The sequence below is a fragment of the Malurus melanocephalus genome, unplaced genomic scaffold, assembly GCF_030028575.1.
Source record: "Malurus melanocephalus ecotype Western Australia unplaced genomic scaffold, MMel_1.1 scaffold_46, whole genome shotgun sequence".
NCBI lineage: Eukaryota > Metazoa > Chordata > Aves > Passeriformes > Maluridae > Malurus > Malurus melanocephalus.
In genome coordinates, this window is record NW_026623278.1 from 429635 (window position 1) to 450853 (window position 21219).

Here is a 21219-nt window from a genome sequence, read left to right on the forward strand (position 1 = left end):
CACGCTTAATTGGGGACTGCGAGGACCTCTCTCAGTGGGGCAGGCTGCTGACAGCAAYCAGCTCCGCACACTCGGAGCGGGCACCGGGGCACACTACCCAGCTATTTTGGTGCAAAGCAACGCGCGGGCTCGGCGGCGAGCCGGAGCCTTGCAGCGAGCCCCAGCAGCGGCAGATGCCGGTTCAAGGAGCGCCGGGAGAGCGCTCCGGGACGGTGTCCGGCAGCCAGCCCGCCCGCAGCCCGGCGCCCGCCCGGCCCCGCTCCCCGCCCCACGCACCGCTGTCCAGCCGGGCGATCTGGGGCAGCCGGTAGGTGCTGACGAGCAGGTCCAGGGGCACGGCCACCGCGCTCCACTTCACGTCCTTGAGGTTGCAGCCCGGCGGCGGGCCGGGGTCCATCTTCCCGGCCCGGGAGGGGAGGGAGCAGCCAGACAGGCAGCGCCGGCGGGGCGGCTGCCAGCGGAGGGGGCGCCGGGAGGGAGCGCGGCTCGCCCGGGACACGCGGGGCTAGGCGGAGAGGGAGGCCCGCCGGGCGCCCGCTGCTGCTGCTGCTGCCTCTGCGGCGGCTACTGTTGCTGCTGTTGCTGTTGCTGCCTCTGCGGCTGCTGCTCCCGCCGCCCCCCGGGACCGGCTGGGGCCGCCCGCCGCCGCCGCCGCCGCGCCTGGCCCAGGAAGCGCCATCCCAGCACTGACTAATCAACAGGGTGCGAGCAACGCCTGCGCAGCTGCCGCTCCTCCCCGCGCCGAAAAGGAAAGTGCCGGGCTGCCCGCCCGCCCGGCGCGGAGAGCCAGAGCCGGAGCCGGAGCCTGAGCCGCCCAGCCCGTCCCTCTCACTCCACCCTCCGACCGCTCGCCCGACGTGCAGCCCGCACTCGGGCTGTCTAGCTGGTATTTTAGTTTTCACCTGTGAGTCATGTGTATACGTGGGAATTCATGTATGCAGGCTAGTGCACAGAAGTCACTGCTACTGCACACGCAGGTATTACATATATTGCGTATTCAAAGGTTTTCAGACCATGGGAACATCGGTAGTCATTCGCTCTTCAAAGTGACTTATGTGATGAAATCTTAAACGATCTTCCTAAGATATTTTATTTAATGTTATCCTTTCTTTCATGCATTTTGATCTCAGACTGCCAGACTGCAGAAACTCTGGGAAATTAAATCAGAAAAACTAACTCGTGGGTGGTTGCACTGTACTGTGYTCAAGTTTTTGTTCACTTCTGTGTCAAAACTGTTTATTTTATTGCAGTAAACTTGGCTACGTTTAAGCCTTTACTTTGACTAGAGACATAAAAGTGCCTTGCAGTGATTAGCGAAACGACTGACAACATCCACAGCCAATATCTCTCTCCAGGCTCCAGCTTCTCCATCTATCCTTGAGACTGCTGGGGATGGCAGAGCTCAGGGAAGAGCTGTGGTACCAAGAGCCCTCCTGCTGCTTGCTCTTCCTCATGGCCTGGGTGAAGGGCCAGACGCTGCTGCGTGCCTCTGTCACTGCTGGTGCCACAGCACTGCCAGCACGAAGAGGACTGAGACAGACTCGCTCTTGTTCTGCTCTGCCGCGGAGACTGGGACTTTATCCATGGCTTCCAAGATGAAACAGAGACCATGGAAACTAGTTGACATAGAAGATTACAGAAAACCCAAGTTATCTTGCTTTAAGYGGATCGTGCATGCTGTGGGTCCATGCTTTAGCCATACAGTTTGGCACTGGGTTTTACCAGCACTGTGAAAAACCTTTGTTCTCTACACTCTGTCATGCTGCTGTTAGATCCTATGTATCAGAATAGTTAGATTTGAAAAATGTAAAAATTTAGCTTGWAAAGATACTTCTTTTCAAAGTAGTTTCCTGTTACCAAGTTCACCAAATGCTTTTCAAAACTTCAGTGAATCATGCTATTGAAGTGCAAARTAAATATTACAGAATGGGTCACTACAGTGAGTCATCTGGTCCAACCTCCATGCTCAAGCAGGATCATCCTAGAGCACACGGCACAGGATTGCATCCAGACAATTCTTGAGTATCTCCAGTGAGGGAGACTGAACAACCTCTCTGGGCAATCTGTTCCAGTGCTTGGTCACCTGCACTGAAAAATTCTTCCTCACATTCAGGTGCAATTTCCTGTTCCCCAGTTTCTGCCCATTGCCTCTTTTCCTATTGCTGGGCACCACCAAGAAGAGCCTGRCTCCATCCTCTTGTCACCCTCCCTTTAGGTACTTACAGACATTGATAAAGTCCCCYCAGTCTCTTCTCAAGGCTGAACAGACCCAGATCCCTCAGCCTGTCCTCATCAGAGAGATGCTCCAGTCCCTCATCCATCTTTGTTGCACTTCACTGRACCCACTCCAGGAGCTCCAGGTCTCTGTTGTACTGAGAACTGGGCACAGCCCAGAGCTGGACACAGCGCTCCAGATGTGCCTGCCCAGGGCTCAGCAGAGGGGCAGGATCATGTCCCTGGATCTGCTGGTGATGCTGTTCCTGAGACAGCCCAGGATACCATTGGCCTTCCTGGCCCCCAGGACACACTGCTGGCTCATGGACAGCTCATTGTCCACCAGGACACCCAGGTCCTTCCCCAGCCTGTGCTGGTGCCTGGGGTTATTCCTCCCCAGGTGCAGGACCCTGCATTTGCCTTTATTGAACCTCAGGCAGTTCTCTGCCCATCTCTCCCACCTGTCAAGGTTTTTCTGAAGGGTTGCACAGGCTCTGGGGTAAGGGCCACTCCTCCCAGCTTTGTGTTATCACTGAACTTGAGCACTATTGCTAAGGGCACTATTGCTGAAATATGGAAAGCATGGGTTTAGCTCATTCAGGTTTGATGAGGTTTCCAGGTGCAGTATGTAAAGCAAAGCAGATCCGATCAGACTGAGATTCATCAGGACTTGAAGCACTAGTCTGTCAGGAATTGTTCTTAAACACATCTTGGGTACCATTAATTCCAGGATAGATACCATCTCACAGCATATGCTTTTCTCAGACATCATGCATTTCTGCTGTCTGGGAAGAAAAGCATCTTCCGCACAGAAATAGTTACTGTTGATTTTTCTTGAAACATTTTTTCATTCTTCTGTACTAGATGTCCTATGGCCTTTWAATCTGCATTCCCATAACCGTGTTTGTGTTCTCTCCAACCGGTGAAAACACAGCCCATTCTTAAACAATGTGCATTTTTAAAAAATGTAACTTCTAGATACTATCTCAATTTCATTCAATTGTCTCCAGACAGAGACATCATAACAYTCATTAGTATTTAAATGTCTTGTACCTGCTCTCAAAGTCACTTTATGTGTCCTAACTGTACTACAGCTCTACYTCCTTGGAATTTATGCTAATATTACATAAATGGCATTCAAATCACTWGCACATAACAGAAATTTCTTGTTTTAACTGCACCTTATGTATAATTAACACTTTACAGATAATTTTCCTGATGTCTAGCAATGCCTTAGTGTGATCTCTTAGCAGTCTCCTACTGGGGCAAAATGCTAATGAAGACACCAGACCTGAAGAGCAAATCCACCCTAGGGCCAGGGCCTCAGTTACACAACATCTTAGTTTTTGCCTAGGTGCCTTCCAGGTGGTGTTCAGAGACAGTCTTTATGAATCAACAGCAAATTCTTGCCATAAAACCGTAAGCAGCAGCAAAAGGACKCAGGATAACAACTCCTGAAATTATTGTTAAATGCATTTTGAATTGACTTTCACGTTGATTTCACAACACATTTATGCAGCAGRCTGTAAAATCTGTAGTATATATTTATTCCACTGCCAATAACATTAGTTTTAAAACATTTCAGATCATCATCAGTTCATATCTGTGCTAACATCTGAAAAGGAACTGTTTACAACAAACTCGTTTTAGTATGAGTCTGGTAACATGTTTTACAGTGTAGTTTGCACTGAATTCCTTTTAAAAAAGCCCTATCAATTTGAATTCCTTTGGTATTCCTTTTAAAAAAACCCTATCAATTTGCATTCCTTGTTCCTGCATGATTTGTCTTTATATCAAAGGCCTTATTTTCCTAATAAGTATTTACAAGTCCAGTGGGATAYCACAGAAGATGTAGTGATCACTTCAGAATCAGATCCTAAATACTTCTCTGAATCACAGAATTACAAAATTATTTACGCTGGAAAAGATTACCAAGATCATCGAGCACARCCTTTGACCAAACACCACCTTGTCAACTAAACCACAGCACTGAGTGCCACATCCAGTMATTTCTTAAAYACTTCCAGGGAYGGTGTCTCTAMYGCCTCCCTGGGTAGTCCATTCCACTACTTAACAACCCTTTCCATGAAGAAATYRTTCCTGATGTCCAGCCTGAGCCTTTTYTGGCCCTTTCTAGTGAGAGTGGTGTTTTTCTTCCCCAGTACCACACTCCCTTAGTCTACAACGAGTATGTTTGGAAAAAGGCATTTCTTTTGCTCCAGATGTGAAAAGGAGAGCACTCATGGTGCTCATGGAGGGTTAGGTGAAGCAYACTGCATGYGCTAGCAKGAGTTAGCATCCTGCATGGGAACCYGAATGTCTGCATCTCCCTCGGCTGGGACTGGATCATGCCTAAACACAAGTACTAGCAAACTCTACAAGAAGGAAAAAAAAGAAATTCCTATACTTCTCATTAGCTATAAAGAAATCAAATTTACAAATTAATATGACCCTTTTAAAATCTATTTTCATTGTCAGAAAAAGAAGAAATGACATGGAGGCTTACACCCAGAGAACTAATAGCTGAACTTCTGTGAGTTCAGGACAGCTGAAAGTTCATTAGAGATCCACTGATGAAAGGCAAAACTGCAGAATTTGATCTRTACAGAGCAGGGGAAGGAAGTGAGATAAAGATTAAGTTGGATGAATCATGAGATCTTCAATGACTTGAAAGAAAATAGAAAGTAGGTCAAATTACTAAATTATTAATAAATACATAGACTATGTATGGACAAAACTTGAAAGATAAGGTCCCAGAACGTTACAAAACTGGATTTTAAAGATAGCAAGCATGTTGATAAGATGCACTGTGAGAATACTAAGGAAAAAACTGGTCTGTTATTCCATAGAGGGGGATCTCAATCATCACTGGTGATGYTGATACTTTTAACCTCAGCCTTCAATTTTAGAAGGCAAATGTGATTTCACTGCTAGCAGCACTGACAAAAGTCTAAGGCTAGAAAAATGAATGAATAAACTGCAAGGTACATAGGTAAGTGAAAGATTTTTGGAAGACTGGATCTAATGAAACTCCCTTATGGTTCAGACTATGTTAGAATTGCTTCTGATTATCTCCAAGAATCAACAGAATGAGGCTCCAGAAAACCCAAAAGGGAGTGCATCTTTCTCAAAGGAGGGAAAGAAACACCTCTAGCAAGTGATCAAGTGGATTTCTACTAAAAAGAAAGAGGTTTAAACAGGCTTTGTGTATGGGGGAGAAAGACTGAGGATACTAAGAGTTTCTTCTAATGTGCTCTTAACAAAAAATCCCTAAATAAACAGTCCACATAATATGAATACAACATTATTTGGAAATAATTAGTACTCCAAAGCTGAAAGGATATGTTGAACAGGATTTCACTTAGATCCATCTTGGTTATTTYATCAATAACTTTGATGACTGAACAGAGTACACATATTTGGAGACCGTTTCTGTAGGAAGAAGCTCCAACTATGTTGGAGCACATTACAATTCAGAGGGATCTTGGCAGAYTRGAGCAAATGAAATGCCACCAAACAAGGAGAAACAGCACGTTTTACACATCCAAAGGAATAATCAACTGCACAAGTACGTAGCAGGATAAAAAAGGCAGTTCTATGGATCACAGGCAGTGCCAGGCTACCATACATTAGGCTGATGCTGTAATGCATAAATAGGAGTATCACAAATAAGATAATGAAAAAAAAAAACTTAAATCTATCCAAATGTTTTTATTTAAACTGGAATAGTCTGCTCAGTTTTCAGGTCTACAGTCCAGGATGGTTGAGAACCAACTCAAGAACCTCAAGTGGAGGGAGACAAAAGGGCAAAAGATTCTGAAAAACCCAGCCACAAGGGAGGGTAGGAAGGTCAGGAGTTCTCAGGAGAGCAGGGGAGGGAAGGGGAGGCAGAGGAACCTACAYCAAGAGGAAAGGGAGAACCTACTTTGTTTAGGTTAGGTATTAGAAAATTTTCTCCTTGCCAAACCAGTTAAATAAGGACTCATTGCCACTCAGAGACACTCTGAAATCCTTTACCACTGCAGGTCCCTGATCATCTTCTTGCATTACATCAGGGGCAGCTGATCAGAGATCGAGATATGATGAGAACCTAGACAGACWCTCAAAATCCCTTCCAGCACTATTTCCTCCCTCTGCTATGGTTTTAACGAAGGCAGAGATTATCCTTTGTTCCTTATTTTCAGATTTTTTGATAAACACTAGCTCTAGTGGCTAGCCATGATGAGTAGTCAGGAGCAGCTGTAAGTACACAGCCCAGCCCATGGTTTTGCACTGTTTTTGCAGGCACACTAATCGGGCTAGGGACACATGGACCTGGCAGTAGGYTCAGGCACATGTGGTCCCATGTGCTTTAGAGAGCATTTTCCAGTTCAGCTCCCTTTCTCAATACCAAATCGAATAATAATTTGATGTTATGACAATCTGCAAACAGCCCTCAAAAAAAAGAAGCAAGCATATTTCAGGAGGGTARTGACATTCCAGAACAGTAAGCCAGTAGGGTTAGTTATTTTGGATGTGMTGGGATGGCTCGAAATACAATTCTGCACAATAGCATTATTCATTCACAAATGGTGATAAAACAACCAACATCTCCTATGCAAGGAAAAAAAAAAAAAACAGTACAGTCACCACAATTCTTCAGATTTCCCAACTTATATTTGCTTTTTGCTTGTCCTGCAGATTTGAGTTGTGCTTGTTTTGCTTTTGATTAAAGGAAAAGTAGCCAGCATCCTGATTCTGCCCTTGTTTAAAATTAAATAAGATATTCTCCATGGATTTTAAATGTATTACAAGTCAGTATAAAACAGATCTAAATGAGCAGAATCAGATACCTCCTCTATTTATACTTTAAAAAATAACATAAATATATCACAAGATGAAACAAAGCCTTTTATTGTGATCATTTGTGACAAAAAGAACATTTTGACAAAAGAACATTTGTGACAAAAAGAACATACCTGCATTTGAAAATGCAGATATGCTGCTAACACTGGCAGAAATTATTTTAAGGCATTATAATTTTTTTTATCAGAAAGATTGTTATTATTAATACTGTATGCATTCTGTTGTTCCATGTTTTCTGAATTCTTTGGAAGGTCCAGCAACATACTCTAGTGGAAGTTGTCCCTGCCCATGTTAGGGAGGTTGAAGCTAGATGATCTTCAAGCTCTCTTGCAACCCAAACCATTCTGTGACAGCAATCTTTTATATGGTTTATCCCTTTCTCTCACCATAACCTCTGCAGAGCCCCTGATCAAGGRTATTGAAGCAGCTTGCATGTTTCTGAAATGGGTAAAAAGAAACCAAACCAAGAATTCTCTGTGACTTGTGTTAAGGGAATGCAGTAAATATCAGGTACTTAAAGAGATGTTATATGATTTCATGTATCAGAAGGTTGCTTCTGTAATCRTGTCAATATTGATCATATTACAAATCTGGTATAAATAACACACACACAAAAGTGAAGGGTGTTTTTTTTAATAACAGAAAATTAGTACACTTAGATTTCACTTCTGCAAACATTYGTATTCAAACACAGTCACCTGAGATACATCTAATAATTCCAAAATCAGGTAAACTGTTTCATCTTCGCATTAAAAATATGAAAATATAATATAAACTTATAAAAACATTTGGCAACGAAGTCTGTGTAATACAAAGGATGCCTAAACACTGTATTTTTGGATTACAGGCTCACTTARAAGTTTGTATGTTCCTTTGCAACACTTGATACTTCCTGAAGAGAAAATGAAATAAGAAACAGTATCTCAGAATGCACAGCAGGTTCTCTTCTTAGTCTCATTTAGACTCACAACATCTAAGTCATGTAATACATAGGATTTCTGTAAAACAAACAAAAGCAAACACTCCATTAAGATAACTAGAACACAACAGTTGAAAAGTTTGCTTTTTCATATACTTCAATGGACAATGTTTGGTGGAGTCACTGGATATATTTTTCTTTGAATATTTAATTAAATGATTGAAGTTTTCTAATAAATGAGAAAGAAACTGATGCCCACGCAAGTCCCAGTTTGCCTTCTTTACATTCTTTAGCTGCCTCAAACATCTCTCCTAAATCCAAAGGTGACAGAAAGTGTCTTTTGAGGAGACACTACAAACCACATGTGCCAATCCTGTAAATCTTTACTCACATGAACTGTTCTGTAAGGTTCTGAACAGGTTCTGAACTGTTCTGAACAAGTTCTTCTGTTGACTACATCAGTTTTAGCTAATTTTAATTTAAGTACACTTATCCTTGAAGTATTGGGCATAGGGTGAAAAAGTTCAGTTGAAAGGAACAGGAAAATACAGAATATCAGTACCCACTGAAAGAAAGGCGCAGGCTATTAACTGTTATAAAGGACACTAATTTGTTCTCTGAAATTGACTAAAATTCTGTTTTCTGGCCTCTATTTAATAACCAGGAATACCCCCAAATGAAAAYAGTTCAATCTTTGTCATGATAAAACTATCGAAATAGCACTCCACCGCTGTAAAACATTTCTGTACTGATTGCAAAAGCAGATTATAACAAAAATGAAAATCACCAAAACCAAGACTCTTCCTTTCAGCAACGAACTCAACTAGATAATTRGTGCTGACTGGAGAGACAATCAAATCCAGTTGTGCAATGCAGTACATGTTGCAATCTTTACTCTGAAACTATGAACACTGACCCTGAACTAGGGCACAAAGACACACAGAATATTGACACACACCCAGGAAAATAGAAGCCCAAACTTCTCTACCTGCCACTCTCCTGCTGTGTCCTGGCAGGTTTACCAACTAAGTGCAGAGAAATAAATGCAACCACTGGATTCACTAGATTCCTCTCTCAACTCAAACCCAACAACCATAAACAACCATTTCTGACAATAAAGAGAAGCTTCTGGAGACAACAGCTATCTAAGCTGGAATTCATGAAATCCAAAGCACAGGAAAAAATAAACGAAGAAGGGATAAAAGGCATAATGGTGTACAAGGCTAATCATGATTCAGACTTGAAAACTTACACACACAAAGTGTCAGGGTAGTTGAACATTGACTACATCCAGAAAGATTCACTTAAAATTACTTGGTTGCATCAGAATGAGGGCAAAATATAATTTACTCCCCTGCTACGAGTAAGCTTTATGCCTCTTTGGCTGCAAATATTTATTACTACCTAAAATTCTAGAGAAGGTATTTGAAATTCGTTTCCTTTTTCCTTTTTTTTAGCCATAGTTCCAGCTCTTCTAGAGCGCTGGCTGCCCAATGCCAGAGCTTTCCCCACAAAGAGAGTGGCTGAGCTCATTTCTCCCTGGGGCTGCAGGGACCCAGGGAGGCTTCCACAGTGCATGATGCTGGGGGGAGAAGATGAAACATCTGGGAAGGGACCAAAAGTGATGGCTAGAGGAAGGAGGAGAGGGCAGGAAATGTATTATAGTATCTAAAYCTCAGAATGGATGCTGAAGCTGTCATCAGTAAAATTATTAGCAAATACTGTCTGACTGTAGAGTTCCAGAAGACTGAGATTCACTGATTTTAGGACTTTCTTGCCATAATGAATTCTCCACATAATGAAGAATGTGCACTCTTACTTGTTGGGTTTTTTAATTTCTTTTTTGAGTGGTAAGAACCAAGAGACATAACATCTTTATTACCTTGAGAATTCCCACTTCATAGCTTCTGATTTTTAACTTTTTACACTGTTGTGGGAGGTACAGGCATTAGTTATTATGATTTTTGCTAGGAAGAGATACTATCTGGTAGTCTGCAAGCATAGACAGTAGATTTAAAGTATGAAGACCTTTTCAAAAGAGAAAGCAAGGGCAGAAKCAAAAGTACACAAACATAACCTTGTCATCTCAAGGAACAAGATACCACTCTGGTTTAGAGATAAGATTCTGAATGSAAAATCAAAGCTTTGGAAGATAATGGTACAATAAAGAATTTCAATTGAGACCATGAAATAGCATTAAGCATTAATTGTTGTGGACATCAAGTAAATAGTTTTTGTTTCACCCCTGCTTTTTCTTGAGAAGAAAACAGCTTAAGTAGTATAAGGGTTTTAGAAAAATCCCTGTTTGAACAGTTTCAGAATTCAAGTTTCACTTACTCAGAGGAAACCAGTAATTTGAAGATATTGAAGATTATAGGTCAAGATCAAACTTCATGCTTTCAGTCAAAGGGGAGAAACTTACATTTGCTTAAGCACTTAGGATGCTTATTTGCATCCTTAGCATTTTACTACTTAATAGTACTTTGGGGTGGTTAGTAAGCTGTTGATGTATCCTTAGCAAGGATCCTCAGTATTGTTAAGTAATTAAGAATGTGAAACATATTTGATAATCCAACAACCTGTAAAATCATTATTTGACAGTTCATCAGCAACTTAGCCAGGACAGAAAGACAAGAAGCACCACTCCACAAATAAAGAACAGCCATTTTAAAATCCATTTAAAAGCTAAGGACTCTTAATCACTTTAGTTTGCAAGACTGTTCTATACAGGGTCTTTGTGGGTCAAATAAGGGTCTGGGCTCCATTYAAGCAAATGTGCTGCACACACATTTAAAAAGTGCACATTCATAATCCAAAGAGTTATAACAAGTCCTGCATAAAGCACTGAAGCAATGATCATATTTGGGCAATCCCACGTAGCGCTCAACCTCAGCCAAGCCTTGGAAGAGGTGGGGCACCCCCTCTTCCCAAATTCCAGCAGGGAGGTATGCAAATCTCTCCCACCTGTGAGAACAAGGCAGGCAGCATTCCTCCTTCAGGGCTCCATGAACACTAATACTTCCAGCTCAAATTTCAGCTCAGCTTGTAGCTCAAGTRGCCCACAAGTAAGTCAACAAACAGCAAAAAACTGGGAAAAGGTGAGAAAAAACAAAATGGTACCAAGAAGCAGGAGTTTCCAGTTTGGTATCTTGGGTGAAGTGGGGTTTTGAAAATACCGCCACAGACAGAGATGCCACTGTATCCTGCAATGATTTCAGTAAGATGTTGAAACTTCCTGCTATCAAATACTAGTTTTTCCTGTTAAATAGCACAGCAGACATGTCTCACCTAACTGGCAAGTATCTCTTCAAGCCAGTTTTAAACTTCCTGCATAAAACTCCCCTCCTGGCTGTCTCTCCTTCCCACTTCTAAGCAGAGTGTGTATTACTGGCATGAGATAGATACCTAGACACAGGAATTGTGATGAGATGGCTGAGTTACTGATTTTTTTTTTTTTTTTTTTAAATCAAGGAGAGAAAGCTAGCTTGTATACCAAGGAAAATGTAATGAAAATAACCCCCAACACATCTTTGAAAGGATTCTGATAGAGTAAATATATAAATCTTCATTAAGCTCAGCTGCCCATTCCTTGCTGAAAAACGACTCAGATTAATGGTGTTATACCAGGTTGGATTCACCTTCTCTAGCACCTGTTCTTGGTATTTTGATACTGGTTTAGTTATTTTGAAGGTGGGGCTCACTGTGGGTTTGAAAGAACAACAGGATTTTGCTTTATCTATATCATGTCCCCAGTCAATGTCAGACCTGGAGYGCTTGCTGCATAATTAGAAGCTTTAGAGAAACAAATGGAAGGCACTGTAACTGAGGTTACTATTATTTAAACTTCTTTAATTTTGAGGATTTTTATTCTAGTTACAAAATGATCCTACTTAATTACTGCAATAATTTTGTTTATATTTAACAGTGAGAGTTTACAAAGACTGGCAAAGAACTTTGTGCAACCAAGTCCACGTGACTTCTGTGCCTGAGCTGCCATTACAGAGAGCTCAGTTGTTAAGAGCCCCAACACTTTCTATGTATTTTCCTTATATTCTGTTACCTGTTCAAAATGCAAGAGAGTACTCTCACAATCACAATGGGCTGGACATGGCACAAGCAGTATTAAGCAAGGGTTAGGGATATATTAGCAGGSAAGGCAATCACTGTGGGAACAGGGAAAGGAGCAGGAGAGGAGGATGTGAGGTCTGGCACATTAGGATCTAATTGCTGCTGAATATGTTCCTCAAGAAATGCTGACAAAGATCTTGCTCCCAAAGCCTYCTATTCCACCATGTCTACAACATTTAAGCCACTGGCAAAGCATGAGGCTCTATCTCCCTCTCCTGTTACTACCATGCAGACTATAACAATGTTGTACTGCAATTAGTTATTTCACAAACTTCAGAAGACAGATGYGGATCTCCTGTGTGGTTCCTCAACCCCACAGATCATCTAGCGGAGGTTTAATATAGTTGCATCATAAAAACACTATTTAAGAGAGCAATGTGTCTTCAAAGTCAGAAGCAGAAGCAGCAAATGCCAAAAGTAAGCCAAGTCTGTAGYTTTCTTTTGGTCTCCTGGAGTGTAATTTATTTAATTTGAATTCTATGAAACCACACAGGCTGAGATACGGAGGCCTCTATAATCAATGGAGGGAAAAAGGCAACTCCAAAACACAATTTAATCCTAAAGATTAATCTCTTTCCATTGAATAGAGATGATTCCAGACAACCAGACCAGTCATGCAAATTTTATCTGGCTAAGGTTGCATGCTAAGATGAATCTCATGCCCTACCACACAGATGTTGTGATTAAGTTTGATTTACATGACCTAATTACATACTATTGTTTCCAGAAGAGTATCTGGCTCATTCAATGTCCATAACAGACTTAAAAAAAATTGAATAAGATAGTGTAGTTAATTATGCCTTACATTGCWCTAGCACCAAGTGAGTTGGTACCATTTATCCTCTGCTTTAATCTCTGTACCTCAGTGCCCCCATGTGCAATCCTGGATACACAACCTAATGTTACTAAGAAAGTGAAGGAGATAAAAATCTAAAATGGATTTAAAGCACAGCAGTACAAGCATTATGAAAAACCTCTCAAAGGAATTAATATTCTGTGGTCAGTACAAGATAAATAAAGAGCAAATAAAGCCTGGGGCTCCATRCATGACTAAGGATAATAAAGAAGCACTAACTATGCACTGCTGGAGACACAGGGATCTTTTAGACAAACTAACAATTCCATGAACCTCAGCAATAATGAAATCCATTTCCTATGGATTTGGGTCTTGAAGTGAATTAAATTTGATATCTGTGATGCAAGTTCCAGCTGGAGTGGCTGGCAGAAGCATTTTTCAATATCTCTATGTCCTGGTCTCTAATAGTGTATGAACTAATGCTGGAGACTTCCCTTCCGCAGAGTACTGYGCCCCTCACCTTATTTTCAAGGAACTACTCAGAAACTTAATTATCTTTTGATTTGACCTGTCAAATTTGTTTAAAAGCAGYTAACAAGTTCCAAAGGTACTTTAGTAGCAAAGGAATAGCAAACACAGTATACTCTCAAAAATCTTGTTGCCATAGTAAAGAAACGTATAGAAATGAAGGAAGGGCAAAATTGAGGCTTGCTACTTCTGAATGTTCATCTCAAATGACATCCAGCTGTTAAACATTAAATGTTACTCTCAACAGCACAGGGCAAGGCCTTAAATGGATTTTCACTGTTCTCTACTCAGCAGATATATGTTTATTTAATATGAKTTAAATAATCTTGGTAGTCAATCACTCTTGGGAGGTAGGTAGAACGTAAGTTTAGGTTAGTTTYACTGCAGTTTTCAGAAAAAGGTGATAACTTCTTTTTTTTTCCCTTTTTTAATGAAGTTTCACTCCTGATCCTAGTTTTAGAAAAATACAACAATCACACCCATAAGGACATACACAAAGGCTTGAAATATTCTTGTTTAAAACCTACTTGAGAACACTACTGCTTGTCRGGCATGGAACCAAAGAACACAAAARAGCAAACGCTAAATGCATTCTGGGTGGTATTCTTTTGGTTTTGGTTGTTTTTAGAGGACTGACTCACAAGTACAAATAGTTCACTGGCAACCAGAAGCATTGTCAAAGAACAGCTGTCATCTATTAATGAACAGGTTTAGGCATATCTGAGATTCATAAGAAYTGTGAATAAGTAAAATACTACTATTTGTCAACATGTCTAAGCAAACTCCAGGAATAATCTGTGTCATTAACATTTATTTTCACTACAGCCTTGCAAATACAATCCTATCAGTTATTATTGCCCTTCTCCAAAAATTCATCAGAGGAAGTTATAACTTAAGTACTGCATTCAGTATATAATCATAATTATAATTATAATTATTATAATTATATTAATATTAATAATTATTAATAATAACTGATTGGTTCGCAAATTGTGAGTTCTCAATATATGGCATGACTTCTTAGCAATTACCAATGTAAGCTRTCAAAAAACATCTGATGGTTTTAATGAGGCTGCCCATTTAAATTAGAGCTGCAGGACCAAGACCCAGTATGGAATTGCTCAGATGGAAAGTATCTGAAAGGTCAAGCTGCACTTTAGTGATCCACATYACAGGGATATGGAAGTCTTCTCTCCCCCTTAAGCCCACTCCAAAAAAAAAACTGCAAAAGAAGAGACGGGAAAACGCAGCACAAAATAGTGACAATACACCAAAATACTTGCCCTTTTTTGTTTTGTTTTGTTTAAATGTCAGAAACTTTTAATTTTTTTTTCCACCACTGAACCACAACTTRCTCTAAATTTCAAAAGAATCACGAAGCTTAGTACTTGTGTATGAACTCTATAACTCTGGACATAGATCTTCCTCGTCTATAGGAGTGTTTTGTGTAGATTAAGTTAATAAAAAAATGTCCATAGCAGATGGCAAGCAAGAGTGTACACAAAAAGTCCTAGATTTCCTCAGATTAATAGAGTTTACTGCAATGCATCTGAGAATGGTCTACTGCCTGCCAGCCYGTCCTGCTATTTACCTTACCTCTAAATAAGCTTCATGTACTTCCCAAAAAGGATGGCCATAATAGACTGTTCTAGGGAGTTCCTTAAACTTGTTGTAAGGAACTCCCTAGAACAGTGGGACTGTTTCTGTGGGACTGGAAAAGCAATGACATACTTTCACTGAAGCATCTCATCAGTCTGGGACGGGTGGTCCTACCGTAGAAGAAGGTTGGAAATCCCCATCATAGGTACCTTAGGCAAAAATACTCTGCAAATCTGTATCTCTTTTTTACARTATTTCATCACTACAAAATGGATGTATGACTGAAATGATCTCAGACTGGCATCTATCATGTCATTTTTCACAGCTACTAGTCACACTTCCTACTGCGTTTTCCCTTTTCCAAAATTTCATCAGTCAGAGGAAGTTAAAATTCAAGTACTACATTCAGATTTCACAGTTTTGTGAACAGGCAAATTATTTTGTYGAACCTGAAAACCATGATGAAACTCTATGATAGATTTTTTTTTTTCACTGCAAACCCTTTCTTATCAGGCCAATGGTAAACCCAATTGGGCTAAAAGGGGTCTTGCTTAAATCAACAAGTGTATTTTACTAAAAATGACAAATTATACACCAAAGTAATGGTACATGATGCCTCATCAGGATTCCAAACATTTTTAGCTAAGGTGAAACATTACTACAGGCAAATATGACAAATTCCCATGGGCACATTTTCCAAACACACATACATGCAGAACATACAACTGTTTCAAGCAGTTCTAATTAAAAYCAAGTAGCAGTACAAAATGCTCAACGTGGTCTGAATTTATTTGCCATGTCCACACTACAAAACCCATGAATTTTCATGAAGCTGAGTAGGAATACTCTAGTTTAACTTAYAGTGAAATCAGTGCAGGCAATCTTAATATGAAAAATACCCAAACATCAGTTCTGCATGTGCAGGGAAATCTCTTAGATATCACCCAAATACACTCTGAAGAAATGCTCGCTTCACACATATTTGTCTTCGCAGCAGTTTTGATCATAGCTATTGTTTTGTAGTTTTCATGTTTCATACTAACAATATATTCTCTATTTATGGTAGACAATGTCTTTTTCATTTACAACAAAATCAGAATTATCTTACTTGAGACTTTTTTCTAACAAGCTCAGTAATTCAGGGCCTGCCATTATCCTCCTGTTCTACACAATATTTRACTGTTCTGTTGCTGAGCCTCATTTTCATGTTAAAGTAACTGAAATTTTTTTTTTCCTTTTTTTATCCTCCCCCAAAATAACCAACTACTGCTTGTGTTACTATGTAGTATGACAAGACCCCGATTTAGAAGCAGTCCAACCCTGAGCTATTATTCTGACCACTCCCTATGGCTACTTAATCAAAACACTGCTACTTGTGACTTTGTCAGTAATTTTGCTCATTTATCTTTATTATGACTTCAAGAGCATTCGGAGTGGAAGGTTAGTTTTGTATAACTAATATYGGTGATGAATGGCATTGATATTGCATTGCATGAAGAACATCTATTAATGTCTAAAATAATATTCTACTGTCTCAAAATAAATTGCAATGCAAAACATTTTCAGAGCTAATGAACAATAATTCAGTCCTACAAAAGGATTGCAACTTTGGGGAGTAAGGACCTTTAAGGCAACACACTCAAGTTAGAGATGCTGACTCTGACAGCTACAATATTGATACTACCACTAATTAACTGAATTCTTTAGGTCCTGATAATTTCTAAAGCACTAGTGTAAATCAGCCAAACAAACAGCTATGAATCTTGGATAAAACATTTGACTACTGAACATAAAAGTTCCACTGATTCCATCAGCATGAAGCACCCTCACTGTATGCACACTGCAGAAATCCAAAGGAAAAAGGAATCTTCCTGGCATAAAAATGGTACTACTCTAGGGTGATTCTACTCTAGAACTGTTAACCACACCCTTAAAGAAAAGCATGGGAAATAAAGCCATAAATGAAGTTTTCCCGAATTTTCACTTTCTCTCTGAACTGTATTATACCCACTTGCCTCTTCTTCCACAATTCTTCTCCCCCTTGTTATTCGTCTGTATGCCTGCAGCTACAGGATCCCCSCTATGTATTAACTCCATAATGCAAAACCAGCATTGTTTGTGCTTTGCTAAAACTATTCTGGAATCAGAACTTTGTTTACCCAATCTGTCAAGAAAAATCTCCCACTTTCTCTCTACGTAGAAAAGAAGCCTACCTTTTCCAGGATTTCCTTAGTCAAGACTGAGAATGCGTGCTCAATGTTCACRTTTTCTTTAGCACTGGTCTCAAAAAATGGCATTCCATATTCCCAAGCAAGCTGAAAAACAAATGTAGGCAATGGGATGAACATTCCAGAGGAAAAAAAGCAGTTCCTAATACCAGTAGCAAGAGATATGGAGGTGTTCTGACCGCTTCTAACATGCTATCTAAACACTAATTAAACACATGACTGCTCAGTAAGGTATTCTATATTCATCCTCAGTTTAAAAATTTCAGGTAACTCTTGAAACATTCTTCTTAAATTTGTGCATTTTCAAAACAGCTTTTTTTACCTGTCTTTACCTGTAAATAACAAGAATAAACTCCAATAGGTTTGTTCTCAGTGTTTTGATTTATTTGAAAAAATGAACTGTCTCCTAAGCAATTATTTAGAGGAAACTAATGGAGTGTCTGCAGATAAAAGTATTACAAAAAYTATTGAAAAAAAGTGGTATGATGAAATATAAAGAAGAGATGTTCTTTATGCTAGACAGAGAGAAGCAGAAAGATAACAGGCAAGCAAAGAAAATATATGCATGTAAAATATATATTATTGTGAAAGGCTAAGAGAGAAAATATTTAGAGAGCATAGGTTTTACACTCGTTTTTATTTCATTTACTCCTGTTGTCTCATTTCCAGTGTATTTCCTTTAAAGACAGCTTTGAGTTACATTGGCATGAAGAAAAAAACCCACAACACTATGAAACTAATAGCTTTTWAAGCTCCTACATTTTTCTACTTTATGCAGTTAAATACAGAGAAAACGACAAAAAAGACAACTGTATCATTGTCACACATGGGAGGGGGCCAAGATGGAAATAAATATGCAAAAAAGTCCTTAGTGGGATAGTCTATTCCCACTGCAATTATTCCTATTGCAATGGATCCCTTCTTGGACTACATCTGGAGAAGAAAATCCTAGGCAAAGAAAATACTCGACTGCTTATCATGTATAAAAAAACCTATAATTACTGACCATGTAATCTTCATTTGGAAGGCTCTCCATTAGGAGAGCCTTCCAAAAATCTTATGTTGGTAACTTGTGTTTGCTTTCAATGAGGTCGAGAAGTAACTAATCAATGCTAGACAAAAAATCCAAAATCAGGCATAAAGATGTAGATACGATAACCAGACTTCAAAGTTTTAGTCAAAATACAATAAAGATTATATAAAAGGTTAAAAAAAAAAGTAAGCAAAATGGTTTATTTTCCAAAATGCTACAAGAAAATGTAATTATGAAAATAAAGATGAGATCTAACTGATTGTTTAGACAGAGACCACTTCATAAGGGATTCTGAAACTCAGTGGTGAACTGTTTTCAGTACTGTAGCAACTTGTTACAGAAAGTTAAGATCATCACACTATTGCCAGAACAAAACAGTGATGCACAATGCTTCATAAAGAAAAAACACAAATAAAAAAAAAAGCAATTAAAAATACAAATAAAGAAAAGCAATAAAAAATACTGGGCTAATAAAGAAAACTGTTTTGCTGATTATAAAGTACACAGAAATGACTATTAAATAACCCTTTTCCTTGCTTGTATCACTTAACATGTTCCTAGAGGTTACCTATGTATAAACTCTGATGAAGACAAACCAACCCTTTTAATCATGGAATCACAGAAATCCTTTTGAAAGATAACCCTGCTTGAAATGAGGCCACTTGAGGCCACTACCCACATGATATTAGGTCAGCCGTGGCTTTGTTTACAAAAGTCTTGAAATCTACCAATGATGGAGATTCTGTAGCTTTATGGGAYCCCCTTCCATAGCTACATCATCCTCCTAGTGGATCTGGTTTTCCTCAACTCCAACCTGAACCTCCCAAGCCAGGATTTGTGCCTACTGCCCCTCAGTTTACTGCCTGTCTCTACTGCGAAGAGTCGATTTCTGTCATTCCTCTAGTGCCACTTCAGTTGCTGCAGACCAGTAACTGCTCCTTACCCTGCTCACTACCCAGCTCCCTTTCCTCATGGAACACCAATACTACAGCCCAATCACCTTGGGACCTGTCTGCTGGACCAGCTGCAGCTTCTCAACACCCTTCTTGAAATSGAAGAGCAAAAGCTGGACACAATATTGCATGTGGCCTTGCCAGCACTAAGTAAGGGGGCAAGTAATCTCCCCAGATCTACCATCCATTATCCTTCTAACAGTTCAACATCTTTTAAGCCATGAGGGAACACTGCTGATTTATATTCAAGCCAGAGTTCACTGTAACTCATCAATCTTTTGCAGCAGTGCAGCGACTCATGCCTTGGATTATTCCATCACAGGTGCAAATTCTTGCACTTCATGAACTTCACAATGTTTCTGCTAGTCCAGTTCCCAAGTTTGTCAAGGTCCCACAGAAGTGGTGTTCTCCTGTGTGCTGTGCCAGTCACACCCCTTAATCTCATGTCACATGCAAATCCCCTTCTATCACCAATGAAGCTGTTGAACAACGTGACTAAGGCGAGACTGACTGACTATAGTTTCCTGAACCCTCTTGTCTTTTTTAAAAGGTACACATCATGTTGGCATCTTTCTAGTCAAAAGAAATCTCTCCCAATCACGATCATTTTTCAGAGTTGACTGACAGGGGCTCATCAGCTCTTTCAGCACAACTGGGTGAACTTCATCACGTCCACGAGCGCACCCAGCTTTTCTAAGAAATTTCTAATCCAAAGCTTCCCCACTGCTGGCTGACCTGCTCCTTCTCAAACCATGGCAATACCTGCAGAGGCCTGAGAGCAAGCTCTACTTGTGAAGACCAAAGAAGAGTAAAATCAAATCAAACAAAAAAACCTTGAGTACTTCAGCGTTCTTTGTATCATGTTACTACACTGCCTACTATATCTATCAATGCACCCACATTTTCTCTGTATGTGCACAATACTGGCCAAAGAAGATCAGTGTATGYATTTTTTCACTTTACCCTGCATACTGCTAAATTCTGTAGCAAGCCAGTCCTCCAAAAATGTAGCTTGATGGAAAAACCCCTAGTGGTAAAGCAGTTCAAAGTTCCCCAAACACCAATTTGGCTACTACCTCTCCCAAAACCAGAAAGGTATATTCAAAGAACAGGTTTTTTCCCTTTGGGAGCATCTTGAATAGATCCATAAATAAAATACCTAAATACATTTACAAACCTGTGGGAACTATGCTACTGGAAAATGCTATTTTATAATATCCTTGATAACAGCTTGGAGAACTTCAGTAAAATAAGCTCATATCTTGCCTACAATATTTTAATAATAAAATAAGTAATGCTAATAMTATTCCCTAGCAAAGTGCTGCTGTAATTTCTTAGTGTTGAATCAGAGATATATGTCTGAAATATTCCTAAACTGTAGAAAAATGTAAAAAAACTGTAGAAGAATGTAAAAAATCAGCTTTGAAACTATAAATCAGCTTCAGCTATGAAGACAGCAAAAGCAAAAAATAAAGAAGAAAACTTTACTTGGCTTTTTCTGCTAGAAAAGTTTGATAGAAGAAAAACAGCCACATTCTACCAAGTCATATAACCTTCAGCATTTTTATCTTTTAATGAAAATGATAATGATATTGGGGGGGTGAAAGGAGGAGCCCAAGAAGGTTGAGTTAAAACTTTTGTCCAAGTAAGTAAGAAGCAATTAATACAAGAAAATAACACTTCGTAGTGTTAAAATCAAACATCTCAATTTCCGAGTCATCAAAATTACATAAATTTGTACAAAATTAATTATTACATGATTTAGTACAAAAAAAAAAAMCAACAAAAAATTCTCAGCATTAAATTCAAATGAAATGATACATGACAGCCATTCAGTTACAACAGATTTTTACAGAAATGCCAATATAGATTTGGAGATTCTCAGGGAATCCAGAGTTCTGTGCAAGAGACTGAACAGAACAACACTTACAGCTCATACTCTCAGGGTAGTATGAAATACGTAACTATGAATTATT

General features: G+C 39.6%; 2 protein-coding genes across 2 annotated transcripts in view; both read right to left on the minus strand.

Moving 5' to 3' along the window:
- The window catches only part of GAREM1 (GRB2 associated regulator of MAPK1 subtype 1), a 99501-nt gene extending 98711 nt beyond the window's left edge, over positions 1-790 (minus strand). Inside the window, exon 1 of the mRNA XM_057364992.1 lies at positions 277-790. Coding sequence (XP_057220975.1) covers positions 277-397 — 121 coding nt within the window. The 5' untranslated portion in view covers positions 398-790. The remainder of the gene's footprint in view (positions 1-276) is intronic.
- A 6300-nt stretch (positions 791-7090) lies between these two features.
- LOC130572941 (ras-related protein Rab-10-like) overlaps positions 7091-21219 on the minus strand; it is a 33130-nt gene continuing 19001 nt past the window's right edge. Inside the window, exons 5-6 of the mRNA XM_057364994.1 lie at positions 17243-17344; positions 7091-8057 (exon numbers count right to left, since the gene is read on the minus strand). Coding sequence (XP_057220977.1) covers positions 7983-8057; positions 17243-17344 — 177 coding nt within the window. The 3' untranslated portion in view covers positions 7091-7982. The remainder of the gene's footprint in view (positions 8058-17242; positions 17345-21219) is intronic.